This window comes from Anomaloglossus baeobatrachus, chromosome 12, assembly GCF_048569485.1.
Source record: "Anomaloglossus baeobatrachus isolate aAnoBae1 chromosome 12, aAnoBae1.hap1, whole genome shotgun sequence".
Taxonomy (NCBI): Eukaryota; Metazoa; Chordata; class Amphibia; order Anura; family Aromobatidae; genus Anomaloglossus; species Anomaloglossus baeobatrachus.
In genome coordinates this window covers 139526552-139548611 of record NC_134364.1, presented here as the reverse complement: position 1 = coordinate 139548611, position 22060 = coordinate 139526552, and the positions used below count along the sequence as shown (strand labels likewise).

The window sequence follows — 22060 nt, the reverse complement described above, 5'->3', positions numbered from 1 at the left end:
GGGCTCCTCTGTATCCGGGGGACGTGTAACGTTAGGGCCCCTCTGTTTCCGGGGGACGTGTAACGTGAGGCGTCCTCTGTATCCGGGGGACGTGTAATGTTAGGGCCCCTCTGTTTACGGGGGACGTGTAACGTGAAGGCTCCTCTGTATCCGGGGGACGTGTAACGTGAGGGCTCCTCTGTATCCGGGGGACGTGTAACGTGAGGGCTCCTCTATACAGGGGACGTGAGTAGAAATTGGCATAAATATCTGCATATCGTAAATTCAAATGGAATATTATACATAGACCAACATAGATCATATATATAGCGCAGAGGGACTATGATACATGAACCAAATCGCTAAAGGAGCAACCAAAACAAAGAAAGAAAAGGCGATCAACAGTTCAATACATATTTTTATTTTGTATTAATATTCATAAAACATGTGGACAAGTGAAGGGAGGAGGAAACGGTTTACATCACCGCAAACAATCTAGGTATAAGATAATAGTGTGCCAATTATCTCCAAAATACAAGATATGAAGTCATATCCAACAAGGGTAGGGGTCCCATAATTAGGAGAAAAGACCACATCAGGTCGACCCATCAATCCACTCCTGCTAGAATATTTATTGATAAAGCAAAAATCCGCTATATCTATAACAAGTCCATATAGGTTTTCAAGTAGGAGGGATTGAGACAAGACCTGAAATGTGGAGAAGACTCCAAGATGTTATCAATTTACTATAATATAAATTGCATAGTAAATGCACATCCATGTATTCACGCATCACAAAAGGAATTACTTATGTAGTAATCCATAGGAAATTGCGTTCCATGTAGGTTCTGCTCTAAAGGCCACAGCATATAAACCCCATATGTGACAATAGAACATCAACAGATGGTTTATATATGTATAAATAGAAATGAATATAAATTTCACACAGGATCAATACATATGGAGGAACAGCGGCACGAGCAGTGATATAGGGATACCTCACAAATAATAGGCATACCAGTGCACAAACACACTATAAATCCCATATGTTAGTACATATCCATATGCTTACGCATCGCAACAGGAGATACCCATGTATTAATCCATAGGAAAATATATTCCCTGCGAGCTCTGCTATAGAGGCCACAGCATACAAACCCCGTATATAAATGAAACATCAAAAAGTGGTTTGTATGTATGTAGAACGAATTTCATACAAGATCAACACATATGGAGAAACAGCGGCACAAGCAGCAATATGGAGATACCACACATGATGATTATAAGCACGCAAGTGCATACACACACATTGAATCCCACATGGAAGTCAATGAGAATATCTTTCATGGAAGTCAATGGGTGTATCGTACAGCATAAGATACAGAGGTTAATAGTATGTACCTATATAGATGAATGTGTTTTAAAGATGAAGCTGTAACAAGCGGACACACACAGGCCATAGTATCATAACATTGTGTAAGCAAACCGCATACACATGACCTCACAGTAATTACCAATCGTGTGCTCACCTTGTGGTGACGGAGATACTCAACAAACCACAAACCACAGCACGTGCAAGTGTTAGTGCAAGAAAGACATATAGCACCACGGGGCAATATGGCCAATAGTGCCACCGGGTAGCAGAAATTAAAGCACCAACACTACATACGTGCTAATGGCCGGCGACCGCCACCATATAATTACAGCGAGAAAAATAGGGAAATAAATTCCCACTAGAGGGACTAAGCCCACTCTCTGGACTAACCAATTAGTAAATAAGGCATTACCTAAGATGTATAGTTTGCAGATGGAATGCGCCCGATGCGCATTTCGGAGTGTACCTTCGTCAGGGGGCGTGAGGGTTTCTCTGTATCCGGGGGACGTGTAACGTGAGGGCTCCTCTATACGGGGGACGTGTAACGTGAGGGCTCCTCTATACAGGGGACGTGTAACGTGAGGGCTCCTCTATACGGGGGACGTGTAACGTGAGGGCTCCTCTATACAGGGGACGTGTAACGTGAGGGCTCCTCTATACAGGGGACGTGTAACGTGAGGGCTCCTCTATACAGGGGACGTGTAACGTGAGGGCTCCTCTATACAGGGGACGTGTAACGTGAGGGCTCCTCTATACGGGGGACGTGTAACGTGAGGGCTCCTCTATACGGGGGACGTGTAACGTGAGGGCTCCTCTATACAGGGGACGTGTAACGTGAGGGCTCCTCTATACGGGGGACGTGTAACGTGAGGGCTCCTCTATACAGGGGACGTGTAACGTGAGGGCTCCTCTATACAGGGGACGTGTAACGTGAGGCCTCCTCTATACAGGGGACGTGTAACGTGAGGCCTCCTCTATACAGGGGACGTGTAACGTGAGGGCTTCTCTGTATACGGGGGACGTGTAACGTGAGGGCTTCTCTGTATACGGGGGACGTGTAACGTGAGAGCTTCTCTGTATCTGGGGGACGTGTAACGTGAGAGCTTCTCTGTATACGGGGGACGTGTAATGTGAGGGCTTCTCTGTATACGGGGGACGTGTAATGTGAGGGCTTCTCTGTATACGGGGGACGTGTAACGTGAGGGCTTCTCTGTATCCGGGGGACGTGTAACGTGAGGGCTCATCTGTATACGGGGGACGTGTAACGTGAGGGCTTCTCTGTATACGGGGGACGTGTAACGTGAGGGCTCCTCTATACAGGGGACGTGTAACGTGAGGGCTCCTCTATACAGGGGACGTGTAACGTGAGGGCTCCTCTATACAGGGGACGTGTAACGTGAGGGCTCCTCTATACAGGGGACGTGTAACGTGAGGGCTTCTCTGTATACAGGGGACGTGTAACGTGAGGGCTTCTCTGTATACAGGGGACGTGTAACGTGAGGGCTTCTCTGTATACAGGGGACGTGTAACGTGAGGGCTCCTCTATACAGGGGACGTGTAACGTGAGGGCTTCTCTGTATACGGGGGACGTGTAACGTGAGGGCTTCTCTGTATACGGGGGACGTGTAACGTGAGAGCTTCTCTGTATCTGGGGGACGTGTAACGTGAGAGCTTCTCTGTATCCGGGGGACGTGTAACGTGAGGGCTTCTCTGTATACGGGGGACGTGTAACGTGAGGGCTCCTCTGTATCCGGGGGACGTGTAACGTGAGGGCTCCTCTGTATCCGGGGGACGTGTAACGTGAGAGCTTCTCTGTATCCGGGGGACGTGTAACGTGAGGGCTCCTCTGTATCCGGGGGACGTGTAACGTGAGAGCTTCTCTGTATCCGGGGGACGTGTAACGTGAGGGCTCCTCTGTATCCGGGGGATGTGTAACGTGAGGGCTCCTCTGTATCCGGGGGACGTGTAACGTGAGGGCTCATCTGTATACGGGGGACGTGTAACGTGAGAGCTTCTCTGTATCCGGGGGACGTGTAACGTGAGGGCTTCTCTGTATCCGGGGGACGTGTAACGTGAGGGCTTCTCTGTATCTGGGGGACGTGTAACGTGAGGGCTCCTCTGTATCCGGGGGACGTGTAACGTGAAGGCTCATCTGTATACAGGGGACGTGTAATGTGAGGGCTTCTCTGTATCCGGGGGACGTGTAACGTGAGGGCTCCTCTATACGGGGGACGTGTAACGTGAAGGCTCCTCTGTATACGGGGGACGCGTAACGTGAGGGCTCCTCTATACGGGGGACGTGTAACGTGAAGGCTCCTCTGTATACGGGGGACGCGTAACGTGAGGGCTCCTCTATACGGGGGACGTGTAACGTGAGGGCTTCTCTGTATACGGGGGACGTGTAACGTGAGGGCTCCTCTATACAGGGGACGTGTAACGTGAGAGCTTCTCTGTATCCGGGGGACGTGTAACGTGAGGGCTTCTCTGTATCCGGGGGACGTGTAACGTGAAGGCTTCTCTGTATACGGGGGACGTGTAACGTGAGGGCTCCTCTATACAGGGGACGTGTAACGTGAGGGCTTCTTTGTATCTGGGGGACGTGTAACGTGAAGGCCCCTCTGTTTCCGGGGGACGTGTAACGTTAAGGCCCCTCTGTTTCCGGGGGACGTGTAATGTGAGGGCTTCTCTGTATACGGGGGACGTGTAACGTGAGGGCCCCTCTGTTTCTGGGGGACGTGTAACGTTCAGGCCCCTCTGTATCCGGGGGACGTGTAACGTGAGGGCTTCTCTGTATACGGGAGACGTGTAACGTGAGGGCTTCTCTGTATCCGGGGGACGTGTAACGTGAGGGCTTCTCTGTATCCGGGGGACGTGTAACGTGAAGGCTCCTCTATACGGGGGACGTGTAACGTGAGGGCTCCTCTGTCTACAGGGGACGTGTAACGTGAGGGCTCCTCTATACGGGGGACGTGTAACGTGAGGGCTTCTCTGTATACGGGGGACGCGTAACGTGAGGGCTCCTCTATACGGGGGACGTGTAACGTGAGGGCTTCTCTGTATACGGGGGACGTGTAACGTGAGGGCTTCTCTGTATACGGGGGACGTGTAACGTGAGGGCTTCTCTGTATACGGGGGACGTGTAACGTTAAGGCCCCTCTGTATCCGGGGGACGTGTAACGTGAGGGCTTCTCTGTATACGGGAGACGTGTAACGTGAGGGCTTCTCTGTATCCGGGGGACGTGTAACGTGAGGGCTTCTCTGTATCCGGGGGACGTGTAACGTGAGGGCTTCTCTGTATCCGGGGGACGTGTAACGTGAGGGCTCCTCTATACGGGGGACGTGTAACGTGAGGGCTCCTCTATACAGGGGACGTGTAACGTGAGGGCTCCTCTATACGGGGGACGTGTAACGTGAGGGCTCCTCTATACAGGGGACGTGTAACGTGAGGGCTCCTCTATACAGGGGACGTGTAACGTGAGGGCTCCTCTATACAGGGGACGTGTAACGTGAGGGCTCCTCTATACAGGGGACGTGTAACGTGAGGGCTCCTCTATACGGGGGACGTGTAACGTGAGGGCTCCTCTATACGGGGGACGTGTAACGTGAGGGCTCCTCTATACGGGGGACGTGTAACGTGAGGGCTCCTCTATACGGGGGACGTGTAACGTGAGGGCTCCTCTATACAGGGGACGTGTAACGTGAGGGCTCCTCTATACAGGGGACGTGTAACGTGAGGCCTCCTCTATACAGGGGACGTGTAACGTGAGGCCTCCTCTATACAGGGGACGTGTAACGTGAGGGCTTCTCTGTATACGGGGGACGTGTAACGTGAGGGCTTCTCTGTATACGGGGGACGTGTAACGTGAGAGCTTCTCTGTATCTGGGGGACGTGTAACGTGAGAGCTTCTCTGTATACGGGGGACGTGTAATGTGAGGGCTTCTCTGTATACGGGGGACGTGTAATGTGAGGGCTTCTCTGTATACGGGGGACGTGTAACGTGAGGGCTTCTCTGTATCCGGGGGACGTGTAACGTGAGGGCTCATCTGTATACGGGGGACGTGTAACGTGAGGGCTTCTCTGTATACGGGGGACGTGTAACGTGAGGGCTCCTCTATACAGGGGACGTGTAACGTGAGGGCTCCTCTATACAGGGGACGTGTAACGTGAGGGCTCCTCTATACAGGGGACGTGTAACGTGAGGGCTCCTCTATACAGGGGACGTGTAACGTGAGGGCTTCTCTGTATACAGGGGACGTGTAACGTGAGGGCTTCTCTGTATACAGGGGACGTGTAACGTGAGGGCTTCTCTGTATACAGGGGACGTGTAACGTGAGGGCTCCTCTATACAGGGGACGTGTAACGTGAGGGCTTCTCTGTATACGGGGGACGTGTAACGTGAGGGCTTCTCTGTATACGGGGGACGTGTAACGTGAGAGCTTCTCTGTATCTGGGGGACGTGTAACGTGAGAGCTTCTCTGTATCCGGGGGACGTGTAACGTGAGGGCTTCTCTGTATACGGGGGACGTGTAACGTGAGGGCTCCTCTGTATCCGGGGGACGTGTAACGTGAGGGCTCCTCTGTATCCGGGGGACGTGTAACGTGAGAGCTTCTCTGTATCCGGGGGACGTGTAACGTGAGGGCTCCTCTGTATCCGGGGGACGTGTAACGTGAGGGCTTCTCTGTATACGGGGGACGTGTAACGTGAGGGCTCCTCTGTATCCGGGGGACGTGTAACGTGAGGGCTCCTCTGTATCCGGGGGACGTGTAACGTGAGAGCTTCTCTGTATCCGGGGGACGTGTAACGTGAGGGCTTCTCTGTATACAGGGGACGTGTAACGTGAGGGCTTCTCTGTATACAGGGGACGTGTAACGTGAGGGCTCCTCTATACAGGGGACGTGTAACGTGAGGGCTTCTCTGTATACGGGGGACGTGTAACGTGAGGGCTTCTCTGTATACGGGGGACGTGTAACGTGAGAGCTTCTCTGTATCTGGGGGACGTGTAACGTGAGAGCTTCTCTGTATCCGGGGGACGTGTAACGTGAGGGCTTCTCTGTATACGGGGGACGTGTAACGTGAGGGCTCCTCTGTATCCGGGGGACGTGTAACGTGAGGGCTCCTCTGTATCCGGGGGACGTGTAACGTGAGAGCTTCTCTGTATCCGGGGGACGTGTAACGTGAGGGCTCCTCTGTATCCGGGGGACGTGTAACGTGAGAGCTTCTCTGTATCCGGGGGACGTGTAACGTGAGGGCTCCTCTGTATCCGGGGGATGTGTAACGTGAGGGCTCCTCTGTATCCGGGGGACGTGTAACGTGAGGGCTTCTCTGTATACGGGGGACGTGTAACGTGAGAGCTTCTCTGTATCCGGGGGACGTGTAACGTGAGGGCTTCTCTGTATCCGGGGGACGTGTAACGTGAGGGCTTCTCTGTATCTGGGGGACGTGTAACGTGAGGGCTCCTCTGTATCCGGGGGACGTGTAACGTGAAGGCTCATCTGTATACAGGGGACGTGTAATGTGAGGGCTTCTCTGTATCCGGGGGACGTGTAACGTGAGGGCTCCTCTATACGGGGGACGTGTAACGTGAAGGCTCCTCTGTATACGGGGGACGCGTAACGTGAGGGCTCCTCTATACGGGGGACGTGTAACGTGAAGGCTCCTCTGTATACGGGGGACGCGTAACGTGAGGGCTCCTCTATACGGGGGACGTGTAACGTGAGGGCTTCTCTGTATACGGGGGACGTGTAACGTGAGGGCTCCTCTATACAGGGGACGTGTAACGTGAGGGCTTCTTTGTATCTGGGGGACGTGTAACGTGAAGGCCCCTCTGTTTCCGGGGGACGTGTAACGTTAAGGCCCCTCTGTTTCCGGGGGACGTGTAATGTGAGGGCTTCTCTGTATACGGGGGACGTGTAACGTGAGGGCCCCTCTGTTTCTGGGGGACGTGTAACGTTAAGGCCCCTCTGTATCCGGGGGACGTGTAACGTGAGGGCTTCTCTGTATACGGGAGACGTGTAACGTGAGGGCTTCTCTGTATCCGGGGGACGTGTAACGTGAGGGCTTCTCTGTATCCGGGGGACGTGTAACGTGAAGGCTCCTCTATACGGGGGACGTGTAACGTGAAGGCTCCTCTATACGGGGGACGTGTAACGTGAGGGCTCCTCTGTCTACAGGGGACGTGTAACGTGAGGGCTCCTCTATACGGGGGACGTGTAACGTGAGGGCTTCTCTGTATACGGGGGACGCGTAACGTGAGGGCTCCTCTATACGGGGGACGTGTAACGTGAGGGCTTCTCTGTATACGGGGGACGTGTAACGTGAGGGCTTCTCTGTATACGGGGGACGTGTAACGTGAGGGCTTCTCTGTATACGGGGGACGTGTAACGTTAAGGCCCCTCTGTATCCGGGGGACGTGTAACGTGAGGGCTTCTCTGTATACGGGAGACGTGTAACGTGAGGGCTTCTCTGTATCCGGGGGACGTGTAACGTGAGGGCTTCTCTGTATCCGGGGGACGTGTAACGTGAGGGCTTCTCTGTATCCGGGGGACGTGTAACGTGAGGCATCCTCTGTATCCGGGGGACGTGTAACGTGAGGGCTTCTCTGTATCCGGGGGACGTGTAACGTGAGGGCTTCTCTGTATACTGGGGACGTGTAACGTGAGGGCTCCTCTGTATCCGGGGGACGTGTAACGTGAGGGCTCCTCTGTATACGGGGGACGTGTAACGTGAGGGCTTCTCTGTATACGGGAGACATGTAACGTTAAGGCCCCTCTGTATCCGGGGGACATGTAACGTGAGGGCTTCTTTGTATCTGGGGGACGTGTAACGTGAAGGCCCCTCTGTTTCCGGGGGACGTGTAACGTTAAGGCCCCTCTGTATCCGGGGGACGTGTAACGTGAGGGCTCCTCTGTATACGGGAGACGTGTAATGTGAGGGCTCCTCTGTATCCGGGGGACGTGTAATGTGAGGGCTCCTCTGTATCCGGGGGACGTGTAACGTGAGGGCTTCTCTGTATCCGGGGGACATGTAACGTTAAGGCCCCTCTGTTTCCGGGGGACGTGTAACGTGAGGCGTCCTCTGTATCTGGGGGTGTATTTTGGAGTGATTTTAAGGTTAACTAGTGTCTATTTAGAGCGTCTGGTCCCATTTTGGGGATGGGAGCGGGGGTTTCTGGTTCCATTTTGGGGTGTCATCATGTTTCAGGGGTCGTACTGTTCCATTTCCGGGTGGCGCCTGGTCCCATTTCGGGGGGGACGTCTGGTTCCATTTAGGGGTGCTGTCGGGTTCTATTTACGGGCGCGTCTGGTCCTATTTCAAGGAAGGTGCCTTTTCCCATTGTAGGGGAGCAGAGGTACATGTCCGGTCAAATTTTGGGGGGAAGGGGGGGTGTCTGGTCCCATTTCGGGAGGAGGGGAGTGTCTGGTCCCTTTTCGGGAGGAGGGGGGTGTTTGGTCCCTTTTCGGGAGGAGGGGGGTGTTTGGTCCCTTTTCGGGAGGAGGGGGGTGTTTGGTCCCATTTCGGAGAGGGGGGTTGTGTGGTCCCATTTCGGGAGGAGGGGGGCGTTTGGTCCCATTTCGGGAGGAGGGGGGTGTTTGGTCCCATTTCGGGAGGAGGGGGGTGTTTGGTCCCTTTTCGGGAGGAGGGGGGTGTTTGGTCCCTTTTCGGGAGGAGGGGGGTGTTTGGTCCCTTTTCGGGAGGAGGGGGGTGTTTGGTCCCATTTCGGAGAGGGGGGTTGTGTGGTCCCATTTCGGGAGGAGGGGGGCGTTTGGTCCCATTTCGGGAGGAGGGGGGCGTTTGGTCCCATTTCGGGAGGAGGGGGGCGTTTGGTCCCTTTTCGGGAGGAGGGGGGTGTTTGGTCCCTTTTCGGGAGGAGGGGGGTGTTTGGTCCCATTTCGGAGAGGGGGGTTGTGTGGTCCCATTTCGGGAGGAGGGGGGCGTTTGGTCCCATTTCGGGAGGAGGGGGGTTGTGTGGTCCCATTTCGGGAGGAGGGGGGTGTTTGGTCCCATTTCGGGAGGAGGGGGGCGTTTGGTCCCATTTCGGGAGGAGGGGGGTGTGTGGTCCCATTTCGGGAGGAGGTTGTGTGGTCCCATTTCTGGATGTCCTGTCTGCCGGGAGTGATGCAGCGGGGATGGTGCTGGGTGTTACTCCTGCTTTCCTGTGGTGACCAGCGGGTGAACCGTGTGAGGTCGCGGTGACCCGCGGGTGATGTGGCGGGTGGAGGCGGGGCTGTGCCGGGGGAGGGCCACGGCCTGTATCCGGTCCGCTGCTGCCGCCTGTACCCGGTCCTCCGCCGCCTTCGGGCTCCCTCACCATGGACGGGATGTGGCTGCTCTCCGGCGCCTGCATCATCTTTACTCTCGCCATGTTCTCCAGCGGCCTGTGAGTGGTAGGGGGCGCTGTCCTCGCTCCGTACAGTGGGTGGGGGGCGCCGCTCCGTACAGTGGGTGGGGGGCGCCGCTCCGTACAGTGGGTGGGGGGCGCCGCTCCGTACAGTGGGTGGGGGGCGCTGTCCCCGCTCCGTACAGTGGGTGGGGGGCGCTGTCCCCGCTCCGTACAGTGGGTGGGGGGCGCTGTCCCCGCTCCGTACAGTGGGTGGGGGGCGCTGTCCCCGCTCCGTACAGTGGGTGGGGGGCGCTGTCCCCGCTCCGTACAGTGGGTGGGGGGCGCTGTCTCCGCTCCGTACAGTGGGTGGGGGGCGCTGTCCCCGCTCCGTACAGTGGGTGGGGGGCGCTGTCCCCGCTCCGTACAGTGGGTGGGGGGCGCTGTCTCCGCTCCGTACAGTGGGTGGGGGGCGCTGTCCTCGCTCCGTACAGTGGGTGGGGGGCGCTGTCTCCGCTCCGTACAGTGGGTGGGGGGCGCTGTCTCCGCTCCGTACAGTGGGTGGGGGGCGCTGTCTCCGCTCCGTACAGTGGGTGGGGGGCGCTGTCTCCGCTCCGTACAGTGGGTGGGGGGCGCTGTCTCCGCTCCGTACAGTGGGTGGGGGGCGCTGTCTCCGCTCCGTACAGTGGGTGGGGGGCGCTGTCTCCGCTCCGTACAGTGGGTGGGGGGCGCTGTCTCCGCTCCGTACAGTGGGTGGGGGGCGCTGTCTCCGCTCCGTACAGTGGGTGGGGGGCGCTGTCTCCGCTCCGTACAGTGGGTGGGGGGCGCTGTCTCCGCTCCGTACAGTGGGTGGGGGGCGCTGTCTCCGCTCCGTACAGTGGGTGGGGGGCGCTGTCTCCGCTCCGTACAGTGGGTGGGGGGCGCTGTCTCCGCTCCGTACAGTGGGTGGGGGCGCTGTCTCCGCTCCGTACAGTGGGTGGGGGGCGCTGTCTCCGCTCCGTACAGTGGGTGGGGGCGCTGTCTCCGCTCCGTACAGTGGGTGGGGGCGCTGTCTCCGCTCCGTACAGTGGGTGGGGGCGCTGTCTCCGCTCCGTACAGTGGGTGGGGGGCGCCGCTCCGTACAGTGGGTGGGGGGCGCCGCTCCGTACAGTGGGTGGGGGGCGCCGCTCCGTACAGTGGGTGGGGGCGCCGCTCCGTACAGTGGGTGGGGGGCGCCGCTCCGTACAGTGGGTGGGGGGCGCCGCTCCGTACAGTGGGTGGGGGGCGCCGCTCCGTACAGTGGGTGGGGGGCGCCGTCTCCCACTGCCCTCACTCCGCTCTCCTCTCAGGTCGGACCTGCGTGTGATGATCTCCAGGCGGAGTGTGGACAATATCCAGTTCCTGCCGTTCCTGACTACAGATGTGAAGTAGGTTTGGGTCCGGGGTGACACCGCAGCTATGTCCGGGTATTTGGTGAGTTTGTGACTTAGTGCCTCCAATTCTGAGTAGCTGAGGCTAGTCTTGTGAGGAGTAGGGGTTAGGCTGAGGCTAGTCTTGTGAGGAGTAGGGGTTAGGCTGTGGCTAGTCTTGTGAGGAGTAGGGGTTAGGCTGTGGCTAGTCTTGTGAGGAGTAGGGGTTAGGCTGTGGCTAGTCTGGTGAGGAGTAGGGGTTAGGCTGTGGCTAGTCTGGTGAGGAGTAGGGGTTAGGCTGTGGCTAGTCTGGTGAGGAGTAGGGGTTAGGCTGTGGCTAGTCTTGTGAGGAGTAGGGGTTAGGCTGTGGCTAGTCTTGTGAGGAGTAGGGGTTAGGCTGAGGCTAGTCTTGTGAGGAGTAGGGGTTAGGCTGAGGCTAGTCTTGTGAGGAGTAGGGGTTAGGCTGAGGCTAGTCTTGTGAGGAGTGAAGGTTAGGCTGAGGCTAGTCTTGTGAGGAGTAGGGGTTAGGCTGAGGCTAGTCTGGTGAGGAGTAGGGGTTAGGCTGAGGCTAGTCTGGTGAGGAGTAGGGGTTAGGCTGTGGCTAGTCTGGTGAGGAGTAGGGGTTAAGCTGTGGCTAGTCTGGTGAGGAGTAGGGGTCAGGCTGAGGCTAGACTGGGGTGGAGTAGGGGTTAGGCTGTGGCTAGTCTGGTGAGGAGTAGGGGTTAGGCTGTGGCTAGTCTGGTGAGGAGTAGGGGTTAGGCTGTGGCTAGTCTGGTGAGGAGTAGGGGTCAGGCTGAGGCTAGTCTGGTGAGGAGTAGGGGTTAGGCTGTGGCTAGTCTGGGGAGGAGTAGGGGTTAGGCTGTGGCTAGTCTGGGGAGGAGTAGGGGTTAGGCTGAGGCTAGTCTGGGAATGGAGAGCAGTAGGGGTTAGGCTGAGGCTAGTCTGGGAATGGAGAGCAGTAGGGGTTAGGCTGAGGCTAGTCTGGGAAGGAGTAAGGGTTAGGCTGAGGCTAGTCTGGGGATGGGGTGGAGCCAGGGTTAGGCTGAGGCTAGTCTGGGGATGGGGTGGAGCCAGGGTTAGGCTGAGGCTAGTCTGGGGATGGAGAGCAGTAGGGGTTAGGCTGAGGCTAGTCTGGGGATGGAGAGCAGTAGGGGTTAGGCTGAGGCTAGTCTGGGGATGGAGAGCAGTAGGGGTTAGGCTGAGGCTAGTCTGGGGATGGAGAGCAGTAGGGGTTAGGCTGAGGCTAGTTTGGGGATGGAGCGCAGTAGGGGTTAGGCTGAGGCTAGTCTGGGGATGGAGAGCAGTAGGGGTTAGGTTGAGGCTAGTCTGGGGATGGAGAGCAGTAGGGGTTAGGCTGAGGCTAGTCTGGGGATGGAGAGCAGTAGGGGTTAGGCTGAGGCGAGTCTGGGAATGGAGAGCAGTAGGGGTTAGGCTGAGGCTAGTCTGGGGATGGAGAGCAGTAGGGGTTAGGCTGAGGCTAGCCTGGGGATGGAGTGAAGTAGGGGTTAGGCTGAGGCTAGCCTGGGGATGGAGAGCGGTAGGGGTTAGGCTGAGGCTAGTCTGGGGATGGAGAGCGGTAGGGGTTAGGCTGAGGCTAGTCTGGGGATGGAGAGCGGTAGGGGTTAGGCTGAGGCTAGTCTGGGGATGGAGAGCAGTAGGGGTTAGGCTGAGGCTAGCCTGGGGATGGAGAGCGGTAGGGGTTAGGCTGAGGCTAGACTGGGGATGGAGAGCGGTAGGGGTTAGGCTGAGGCTAGACTGGGGATGGAGAGCGGTAGGGGTTAGGCTGAGGCTAGTCTGGGGATGGGTTGGAGCCAGGGTTAGGCTGAGGCTAGCCTGGGGATGGAGAGAAGTAGGGGTTAGGCTGAGTCTAGCCTGGGGATGGAGAGAAGTAGGGGTTAGGCTGAGGCAAGTCTGGGGATGGAGAGCGGTAGGGGTTAGGTTGAGGCTAGTCTGGGGATGGAGAGCAGTAGGGGTTAGGCTGAGGCTAGTCTGGGGATGGAGAGCAGTAGGGGTTAGGCTGAGGCTAGTTTGGGGATGGAGCGCAGTAGGGGTTAGGCTGAGGCTAGTCTGGGGATGGAGAGCAGTAGGGGTTAGGTTGAGGCTAGTCTGGGGATGGAGAGCAGTAGGGGTTAGGCTGAGGCTAGTCTGGGGATGGAGAGCAGTAGGGGTTAGGCTGAGGCGAGTCTGGGAATGGAGAGCAGTAGGGGTTAGGCTGAGGCTAGTCTGGGGATGGAGAGCAGTAGGGGTTAGGCTGAGGCTAGCCTGGGGATGGAGTGAAGTAGGGGTTAGGCTGAGGCTAGCCTGGGGATGGAGAGCGGTAGGGGTTAGGCTGAGGCTAGTCTGGGGATGGAGAGCGGTAGGGGTTAGGCTGAGGCTAGTCTGGGGATGGAGAGCGGTAGGGGTTAGGCTGAGGCTAGTCTGGGGATGGAGAGCGGTAGGGGTTAGGCTGAGGCTAGCCTGGGGATGGAGAGCGGTAGGGGTTAGGCTGAGGCTAGACTGGGGATGGAGAGCGGTAGGGGTTAGGCTGAGGCTAGTCTGGGGATGGGTTGGAGCCAGGGTTAGGCTGAGGCTAGTCTGGGGATGGAGAGAAGTAGGGGTTAGGCTGAGTCTAGCCTGGGGATGGAGAGAAGTAGGGGTTAGGCTGAGTCTAGCCTGGGGATGGAGAGCAGTAGGGGTTAGGCTGAGGCAAGTCTGGGGATGGAGAGCGGTAGGGGTTAGGTTGAGGCTAGTCTGGGGATGGGTTGGAGCCAGGGTTAGGCTGAGTCTAGCCTGGGGATGGAGAGCGGTAGGGGTTAGGCTGAGGCTAGTCTGGGGATGGAGAGCAGTAGGGGTTAGGCTGAGGCTAGTCTGGGGATGGAGAGCAGTAGGGGTTAGGCTGAGGCTAGTCTGGGGATGGAGAGCAGTAGGGGTTAGGCTGGGGATGGAGAGCAGTAGGGGTTAGGCTGAGGCTAGTCTGGGGATGGAGAGCAGTAGGGGTTAGGTTGAGGCTAGTCTGGGGAGGAGTAGGGGTAAGGCTGAGGCTAGTCTGGGGAGGAGTAGGGGTAAGGTTGAGGCTAGTCTGGGGAGGAGTAGGGGTAAGGCTGAGTCTAGTCTGGGGAGGAGTAGGGGTAAGGCTGAGTCTAGTCTGGGGAGGAGTAGGGGTAAGGCTGAGTCTAGTCTGGGGAGGAGTAGGGGTAAGGCTGAGTCTAGTCTGGGGAGGAGTAGGGGTAAGGCTGAGTCTAGTCTGGGGAGGAGTAGGGGTAAGGCTGAGTCTAGTCTGGGGAGGAGTAGGGGTAAGGCTGAGGCTAGTCTGGGGAGGAGTAGGGGTAAGGCTGAGGCTAGTCTGGGGAGGAGTAGGGGTAAGGCTGAGGCTAGTCTGGGGAGGAGTAGGGGTAAGGCTGAGGCTAGTCTGGGGAGGAGTAGGGGTAAGGCTGAGGCTAGTCTGGGGAGGAGTAGGGGTTAGGCTGTGGCTAGTCTGGGGAGGAGTAGGGGTTAGGCTGTGGCTAGTCTGGGGAGGAGTAGGGGTTAGGCTGAGGCTAGACTGGGGTGGAGAGCAGTAGCGGTTAGGCTGAGGCTAGTCTGTTGATGGGGTGGAGCCAGGGTTAGGCTGAGGCTAGTCTGGGGATGGGGTGGAGCCAGGGTTAGGCTGAGGCTAGTCTGGGGATGGAGAACAGTAGGGGTTAGGCTGAGGCTAGTCTGGGGATGGAGAGCAGTAGGGGTTAGGCTGAGGCTAGTGAGCAGTAGGGGTTAGGCTGAGGCTAGCCTGGGGATGGAGAGAAGTAGGGGTTAGGCTGAGGCTAGCCTGGGGATGGAGAGAAGTAGGGGTTAGGCTGAGTCTAGCCTGGGGATGGAGAGCAGTAGGGGTTAGGCTGAGGCTAGTCTGGGGATGGAGAGCAGTAGGGGTTAGGCTGAGGCTAGTCTGGGGATGGGTTGGAGCCAGGGTTAGGCTGAGGCTAGTCTGGGGATGGAGAACAGTAGGGGTTAGGCTGAGGCTAGTCTGGGGATGGAGAGCAGTAGGGGTTAGGCTGAGGCTAGTGAGCAGTAGGGGTTAGGCTGAGGCTAGTCTGGGGATAGAGAGCAGTAGGGGTTAGGCTGAGGCTAGTCTGGGGATGGAGAGTAGTAGGGGTTAGGCTGAGGCTAGTGAGCAGTAGGGATTAGGCTGAGACTAGTCTGGGGATGGAGAGCAGTAGGGGTTAGGCTGAGGCTAGTCTGGGGATGGGTTGGAGCCAGGGTTAGGCTGAGGCTAGTCTGGGGATGGAGAACAGTAGGGGTTAGGCTGAGGCTAGTCTGGGGATAGAGAGCAGTAGGGGTTAGGCTGAGGCTAGTCTGGGGATGGAGGGCAGTAGGGGTTAGGCTGAGGCTAGTGAGCAGTAGGGGTTAGGCTGAGGCTAGTCTGGGGATGGAGAGCAGTAGGGGTTAGGCTGAGGCTAGTCTGGGGATGGAGAGCAGTAGGGGTTAGGCTGAGGCTAGTCTGGGGATGGAGAGCAGTAGGGGTTAGGCTGAGGCTAGTCTGGGGATGGAGAGCAGTAGGGGTTAGGCTGAGGCTAGTCTGGGGATGGAGAGCAGTAGGGGTTAGGCTGAGGCTAGTCTGGGGATGGAGAGCAGTAGGGGTTAGGCTGAGGCTAGTCTGGGGATGGAGAGCAGTAGGGGTTAGGCTGAGGCTAGTCTGGGGATGGGTTGGAGCCAGGGTTAGGCTGAGGCTAGAAAACCTATAATCAGGAGGATATTCATCCCAGATATACCTTAAGAAAGGTCACGTTCAGGAATATAACCAAACACAGAGCACTCCAAAATTATTCCATGAACAATGATTTATGAAAAATATAAATTTTATTATTAAAACTAAACACATAGTTAAAAACAGACAGACATAGACCACATAGTGGCGAGGAGGGCACAAAGTAAATGGCCAAGGGAACCAAAATCCTAATGCTGTTATACCATCAAATCATCATCAACTTCATATAATGGTGTTTACATACATGATAGAGTCAAATTAGACAGTTATTCAAATAAATTGAGATACACGTCATAACTGGCAATATATATACGTCAGTATTTAGTATATGCAGTATTAATCTCATAATATATATACAAATTCACTACAGCAAGAAATGACACAAGTTTGTTTGTGTGTGTATCTTCATATCTGAGGTCACATACAATGCATAGATGTCAATAAATTATTCATAAAGTAATGGCAGATAGTACCCCTTAGTATAACCTGCAACAGTGGCAGAATGGAGGAGCCACTACCTTATATAGAGTATAGCATTGTTGTCCTCTATTGGGATCCCCAAAATAGCTGGAGAATTAAAGAGTCACTATCCAACAACAGCAAAACTGCACTAGAATAAAAGTGCAGAGCCAACACCATAGCTATAATGTTATAAACAATCATCTAACAGCATCAGTTTCATTCAGTATATGGTATAAATACCAAAGCTCAACCAAGGCCAGAAAGAGTTAATAGCCCACCCTCACCAAACACTCCAACGATCGTTTCGCAACCGCTTCGTCAGGGAGTGAGGTGGGTAGGCTCGTGGGCATCTTAAATACCTGTATGGCAGCTGTGTTTAATGAAAAACTATGCTAGTCTGGGGATGGAGAGCAGTAGGGGTTAGGCTGAGGCTAGCCTGGGGATGGAGAGCTGTAGGGGTTAGGCTGAGGCTAGCCTGGGAATGGAGAGCAGTAGGGGTTAGGCTGAGGCTAGTCTGTATACAATGTAGGACAGTATTGATTTCCTGTGAGGGTTCGGGCTGATGATGGGTGGAGTAGTGATGATGTGCTTGTATCTTGCAGTAATCTTGGCTGGTTGTATTACGGCCTCCTGAAGGAGGACTGGACCCTGATCACAGTGAACTCCATCGGGGCCTCCCTGCAGTCGCTCTACATTGTGGCCTTCATAGTCTACACAGCAGAAAAGGTTCATGTCTTTCCTCCTGCACGTGCGGCTGGCCGGTGGGTGTTGCTGCTCCTGGCTTTGCTGACATCTTGTGTCTTTGTGTTGCAGCGTTACCCCCTGTACCAAGTGCTCTTGTCGCTGGGTGTCCTGGTTCTGGGGTACATGTACTTCTATCTTTGGGTCCAAGATGTAGACTCACGCCTCAGCCAGTTGGGTCTGTTCTGCAGCGTCTTCACCATCAGCATGTACCTCTCCCCCATTGTGGACCTGGTAATCCTACTCCTAAAATATTTCAACCCATCACTAACTGCACTGGTGACCACTGGACCGCTGAAAGGGCTTGGCAGGTCCAGGTGGTAGCATATTACCAGGAATGTACAAGGATGTGGCGGTGGAACAGTAGTAATGTAGGGGGATGTGGCGGTGGAACAGTAGTAATGTAGGGGGATGTGGCGGTGGAGCCGCAGTAATGTAGGGGGATGGGGCGGTGGAGCAGCAGTAACAGAGGGATGGGGCGGTGGAATAGCAGTAACGTAGAGGGGTGTGGCGGTGGAGTAGCAGTAACGTAGAGGGGTGTGGCGGTGGAGTAGCAGTAACGTAGGGGGATGGGGCGGTGGAGTAGCAGTAACATAGGGGGGTGTGGCTGTGGAGTGCAGTAACGTAGGGGGGTGTGGCGGTGGAGTAGCAGTAACGTAGAGGGATGGGGCGGTGGAGTAGCAGTAACGTAGGGGGGGTGTGGCGGTGGAGTGCAGTAACGTAGAGGGATGGGGCGGTGGAGTAGCAGTAACGTAGAGGGGTGTGGCGGTGGAGTAGCAGTAACGTAGAGGGGTGTGGCGGTGGAGTAGCAGTAATATAGGGGGGGTGGCGGTGGAGTAGCAGTAATGTAGGGGGGGGTGGCGGTGGAGTAGCAGTAATGTAGGGGGGGGTGGCGGTGGAGTAGCAGTAATGTAGGGGGGGTGTGGCGGTGGAGTAGCAGTAATATAGGGGGGGTGGCGGTGGAGTAGCAGTAATGTAGGGGGGGTGGCGGTGGAATAGCAGTAACGTAGAGGGGTGTGGCGGTGGAGTAACAGTAACGTAGGGGGGTGTGGCGGTGGAGTAACAGTAACGTAGGGGGGTGTGGCGGTGGAGTAGCAGTAACGTAGAGGGATGGGGCGGTGGAGTAGCAGTAACGTAGGGGGGTGTGGCGGTGGAGTAGCAGTAACGTAGAGGGATGGGGCGGTGGAGTAGCAGTAACGTAGAGGGGTGTGGCGGTGGAGTAGCAGTAACGTAGAGGGGTGTGGCGGTGGAGTAGCAGTAACGTAGAGGGGTGTGGCGGTGGAGTAGCAGTAATATAGGGGGGGTGGCGGTGGAGTAGCAGTAATGTAGGGGGGGGTGGCGGTGGAGTAGCAGTAATGTAGGGGGGGTGGCGGTGGAGTAGCAGTAATGTAGGGGGGTGTGGCGGTGGAGTAGCAGTAATATAGGGGGGGTGGCGGTGGAGTAGCAGTAATGTAGGGGGGGGTGGCGGTGGAATAGCAGTAACGTAGAGGGGTGTGGCGGTGGAGTAACAGTAACGTAGGGGGGTGTGGCGGTGGAGTAGCAGTAACGTAGAGGGATGGGGCGGTGGAGTAGCAGTAACGTAGGGGGGGTGTGGCGGTGGAGTGCAGTAACGTAGGGGGGTGTGGCGGTGGAGTAGCAGTAACGTAGAGGGATGGGGCGGTGGAGTAGCAGTAACGTAGGGGGGGGGTGGCGGTGGAGCAGCAGTAATGTAGGGGGTGTGGAGGTGGAGTAGCAGTAATGTAGGGGGGGTGGCGGTGGGGCAGCAGTAATGTAGGGGGTGTGGAGGTGGAGTAGCAGTTATGTACTGGGATTTGGCGGTGGAGTAGCAGTAATGCAGGGGGGTGGCGGTGGAGTAGCAGTAATGTAGGGGGGGTGGCGGTGGAGTAGCAGTAATGTAGGGGGGGGTGGCGGTGGAGTAGCAGTAATGTAGGGGGGGTGGCGGTGGAGTAGCAGTAATGTAGGGGGGGGTGGCGGTGGAGTAGCAGTAATGTAGGGGGGGTGGCGGTGGCGGTGGAGTAGCAGTAATGTAGGGGGGGGGTGGCGGTGGAGTAGCAGTAATGTAGGGGGGGGTGGCGGTGGAGTAGCAGTAATGTGGGGGGGTGGCGGTGGAGTAGCAGTAATGTAGGGGGGGTGGCGGTGGAGTAGCAGTAATGTAGGGGGGGTGGCGGTGGAGTAGCAGTAATGTAGGGGGGGTGGCGGTGGAGTGCAGTAATGTAGGGGGGGTGGCGGTGGAGTGCAGTAATGTAGGGGGGGTGGCGGTGGAGTAGCAGTAATGTAGGGGGGGTGGCGGTGGAGTAGCAGTAATGTAGGGGGGGTGGCGGTGGAGTAGCAGTAATGTAGGGGGGGTGGCGGTGGAGTAGCAGTAATGTAGGGGGGGTGGCGGTGGAGTAGCAGTAATGTAGGGGGGGTGGCGGTGGAGTAGCAGTAGGGAGGTTTCACAAGCAGTATGGGCCTGTGGTGTGTCGGGAAGCTTGGGTACTACACAGTATAGGATTCTAGCGCTCAGTGTGTGCCTTGGTGGTAAAGCTGGCCTTCTCCTTCCTAGGCTCAGATTATTAGGACTAAATCCACCAAGTGCCTTTCCTTTCCGCTGACGGTCACCACGCTCCTGACCTCCACGTCCTGGGTGCTGTACGGCCTGCAGCACAGGGACCCGTATATCATGGTGAGTACTGTCTGCCCTGCGTCTCCCACCACTCTTCAGGTTTTTGCTCACCTCCCCATCTCTGTTCACAGGTCCCCAACTTCCCCGGGATAGTGACCAGCATCTTGCGCCTCTGGCTGTTCTGGAAATATCCGCAGGACCAGCCCTTTTACCGTTCCTTGCAGGCCTGATCAGCGGAGTGCCGCCCGCTTCAAGTGCCTTCTTGGCAGAGGAATTCTCTGCACGTCCACGGTGGTGGTGGGCTGTAATAACTCATGCACTTTTCTGTTTGTCGGTGGGAGGGTAGAGATATGTGATACTTAGGGTCCAAAACCAGCAGTGCAACACATGAGTGGGGCACACCTGCTCCTTGCTGCGACAATCAAGCATCGCCTGTCTATAACCTTGGTGCCTGACTGCGGTGAAACCAACCAACAACATGGCCGCTATCACATGGCACGCAGTGTGCGACTCGCGGAATGTTTACATGTCTGGGTCACATGACCCACTTTACTCTTGGGACGGGGCCTGTCCATGATTCCACGGTGCCTCATAATCTTTGTACAATAAACTATTTTCCACTAACCTCGGAGTGAACAGATGTCCGCGCGGAGTACTCTAAATGCAGAGAGACAGAAAAAAAGGCTGGGGAGGATGGAGGAGGTGGAAGGACGAAGCTCGGGGAGGCCGAACGAGAGACAGAAAGGGGAAGATGACTGAGGAAGGCCACACGAGAGACAGAAAGGGGGAGATGACTGAGGAAGGCCGAACGAGAGACAGAAAGGGGGAGATGACTGAGGAAGGCCGAACGAGAGACAGAAAGGGGGAGATGACTGAGGAAGGCCACACGAGAGACAGAAAGGGGGAGATGACTGAGGAAGGCTGAACGAGAGACAGAAAGGGGGAGATGACTGAGGAAGGCCGACCGAGAGACAGAAAGGGGGAGATGACTGAGGAAGGCCGACCGAGAGACAGAAAGGGGGAGATGACTGAGGAAGGCCGAACGAGAGACAGAAAGGGGGAGATGACTGAGGAAGGCCGAACGAGACACAGAAAGGGGGAGATGACTGAGGAAGGCCAAGGAGGACAGAGGAGAGACAGAGAGGAGGCCGAGGAGGACAGAGGAGAGACAGAAAGGAGATGATGGTGGAGGGCTGGGGAGGATGGAGGAGAAATAGAAAGAAGAGGCTAGGGGGGACTGAAGAGAGACAGCAAAGAGGGAAAGACAGAGGAGGACCAGGGTGGAAAAAAAAATAGACAGATTGGAGGGGAAGAGTGAAGAGATCAGGGAGGATGAAATGAAAGGTAGGAGTGAAGTGGGCCAGGAAGGATTAAGGGGGTCTGGGGAGGCATAAAAGGGTCAAAAGGGATAAAAGAGGACATGAAGGAGGGGCTTGGCAAGTCAGGGAGGATTGAAGGAGTATTGAACACTGAGGTAGGCTGGGCAGGATGGACAGAAGGAAAGGACAGAAGAGCTGGGGAAGAGTGAGGAGGTGCCAGGAGGACTATGAAAAGTGAGGGAGGCTGAGTAGGAGTGAGGGTTGGGGGGGTGTGGGGTGTGAGGGAGGACTGGGAAGAGTGAAAGGGGTCGTGGAGAAAATCAGAGAGGACTGAGGGGGCTAGGGAAGTAGTAAATTGATCTGGGAGCATAAGAAGGGTCCGAAAAGGACGGGGGTGTGAAGGGGGCCTGGGAGCACAAGAGAGGCAGTGAAGATGGAGGGGGCCAGACAAGTGACAGGGCAAGAGAGTGAAAGTATCAGGAAGGACAAAGGGGGCTAGGAAAGGCAGAGGGAGGGTTAGGACAGAGTGAGGGGGGGTCAAGTACGACAAAAAGGTAAAGGAGGTGGTTATGGAGGATGAAGGGGGTGCTGAGGAGGACAGAAAGAGGGAGGGGGTGTTCCAGGTAGGACGAACGGTCTTGGAAGACAAAGTGGAACTAAGGCGGAGTGAGGGTATCAGTGAGGACAGCATGGAGCTGAATAAGACATAGGGGGCAGGGAATAATGGAGGAAATAAGGCATGATGGAAAGGGGTAAGTGGCAATCATGAAGAGGAGGGGCTGCAGGGTACTGGCTGTCACTATGCCCGGGGCAGCTGTCTGCGGATCTATCCACCTGCAGCCAGCAGATGATGTCCGTGCCCCGCTGGCAGGGCGACACTGTCGGGAAGAATCTCAGCCCTAGGAGAAGTGGGCAGGTCCCTGTGAGCCAGCAAAGTATCCCGGGAGAAGTGCCCTGCACACACCCACCATGTGTCCTCCCCACTCACCCCAACTCCCCTGCACACACCCACCATGTGTCCTCCCCACTCACCCCAACTCCCCTGCACACACCCACCATGTGTCCTCCCCACTCACCCCCATCTATTCACCACAGCACAGACACAACACTGAATAAAAGTGATGAGCAGCAATAATGGACACCATCAGCAACACC

At 56.3% G+C, this 22060-nt stretch overlaps 1 protein-coding gene across 2 annotated transcripts; it reads left to right on the top strand.

The window, feature by feature from the left end:
• Positions 1-9544: 9544 nt before the first annotated feature.
• Positions 9545-20233, top strand: SLC50A1 (solute carrier family 50 member 1). 2 transcript variants are annotated; one of them, XM_075330883.1, is made up of 6 exons: positions 9545-9733; positions 11002-11096; positions 16819-16966; positions 17054-17215; positions 19527-19646; positions 19718-20233. In XM_075330883.1, the coding sequence occupies exons 1-6, from the start codon at positions 9560-9562 to the stop codon at positions 19814-19816; spliced, it is 798 nt and encodes a 265-aa protein (XP_075186998.1). In that variant the 5' UTR covers positions 9545-9559; the 3' UTR covers positions 19817-20233. The 2 variants fall into 2 exon arrangements, with proteins under 2 accessions (XP_075186998.1, XP_075186997.1); XM_075330882.1 differs by having other exon boundaries at positions 9576-9733; positions 11002-11079; positions 16843-16966; positions 19718-20231.
• Positions 20234-22060: the final 1827 nt, after the last annotated feature.

Excerpts from the sequence above, each read along its gene's own strand:
- SLC50A1 (XM_075330883.1), top strand. The coding sequence starts at position 9,560 with ATGTGGCGGGTGGAGGCGGGGCTGTGCCGGGGGAGGGCCACGGCCTGT. Across the intron at positions 11,097-16,818 it reads GAAGTAGGTTTGGGTCCGGG|TGATGATGTGCTTGTATCTT; the intron begins GTGACACCGCAG and ends TGGGTGGAGTAG. Across the intron at positions 16,967-17,053 it reads TAGTCTACACAGCAGAAAAG|CGTTACCCCCTGTACCAAGT; the intron begins GTTCATGTCTTT and ends TTTGTGTTGCAG.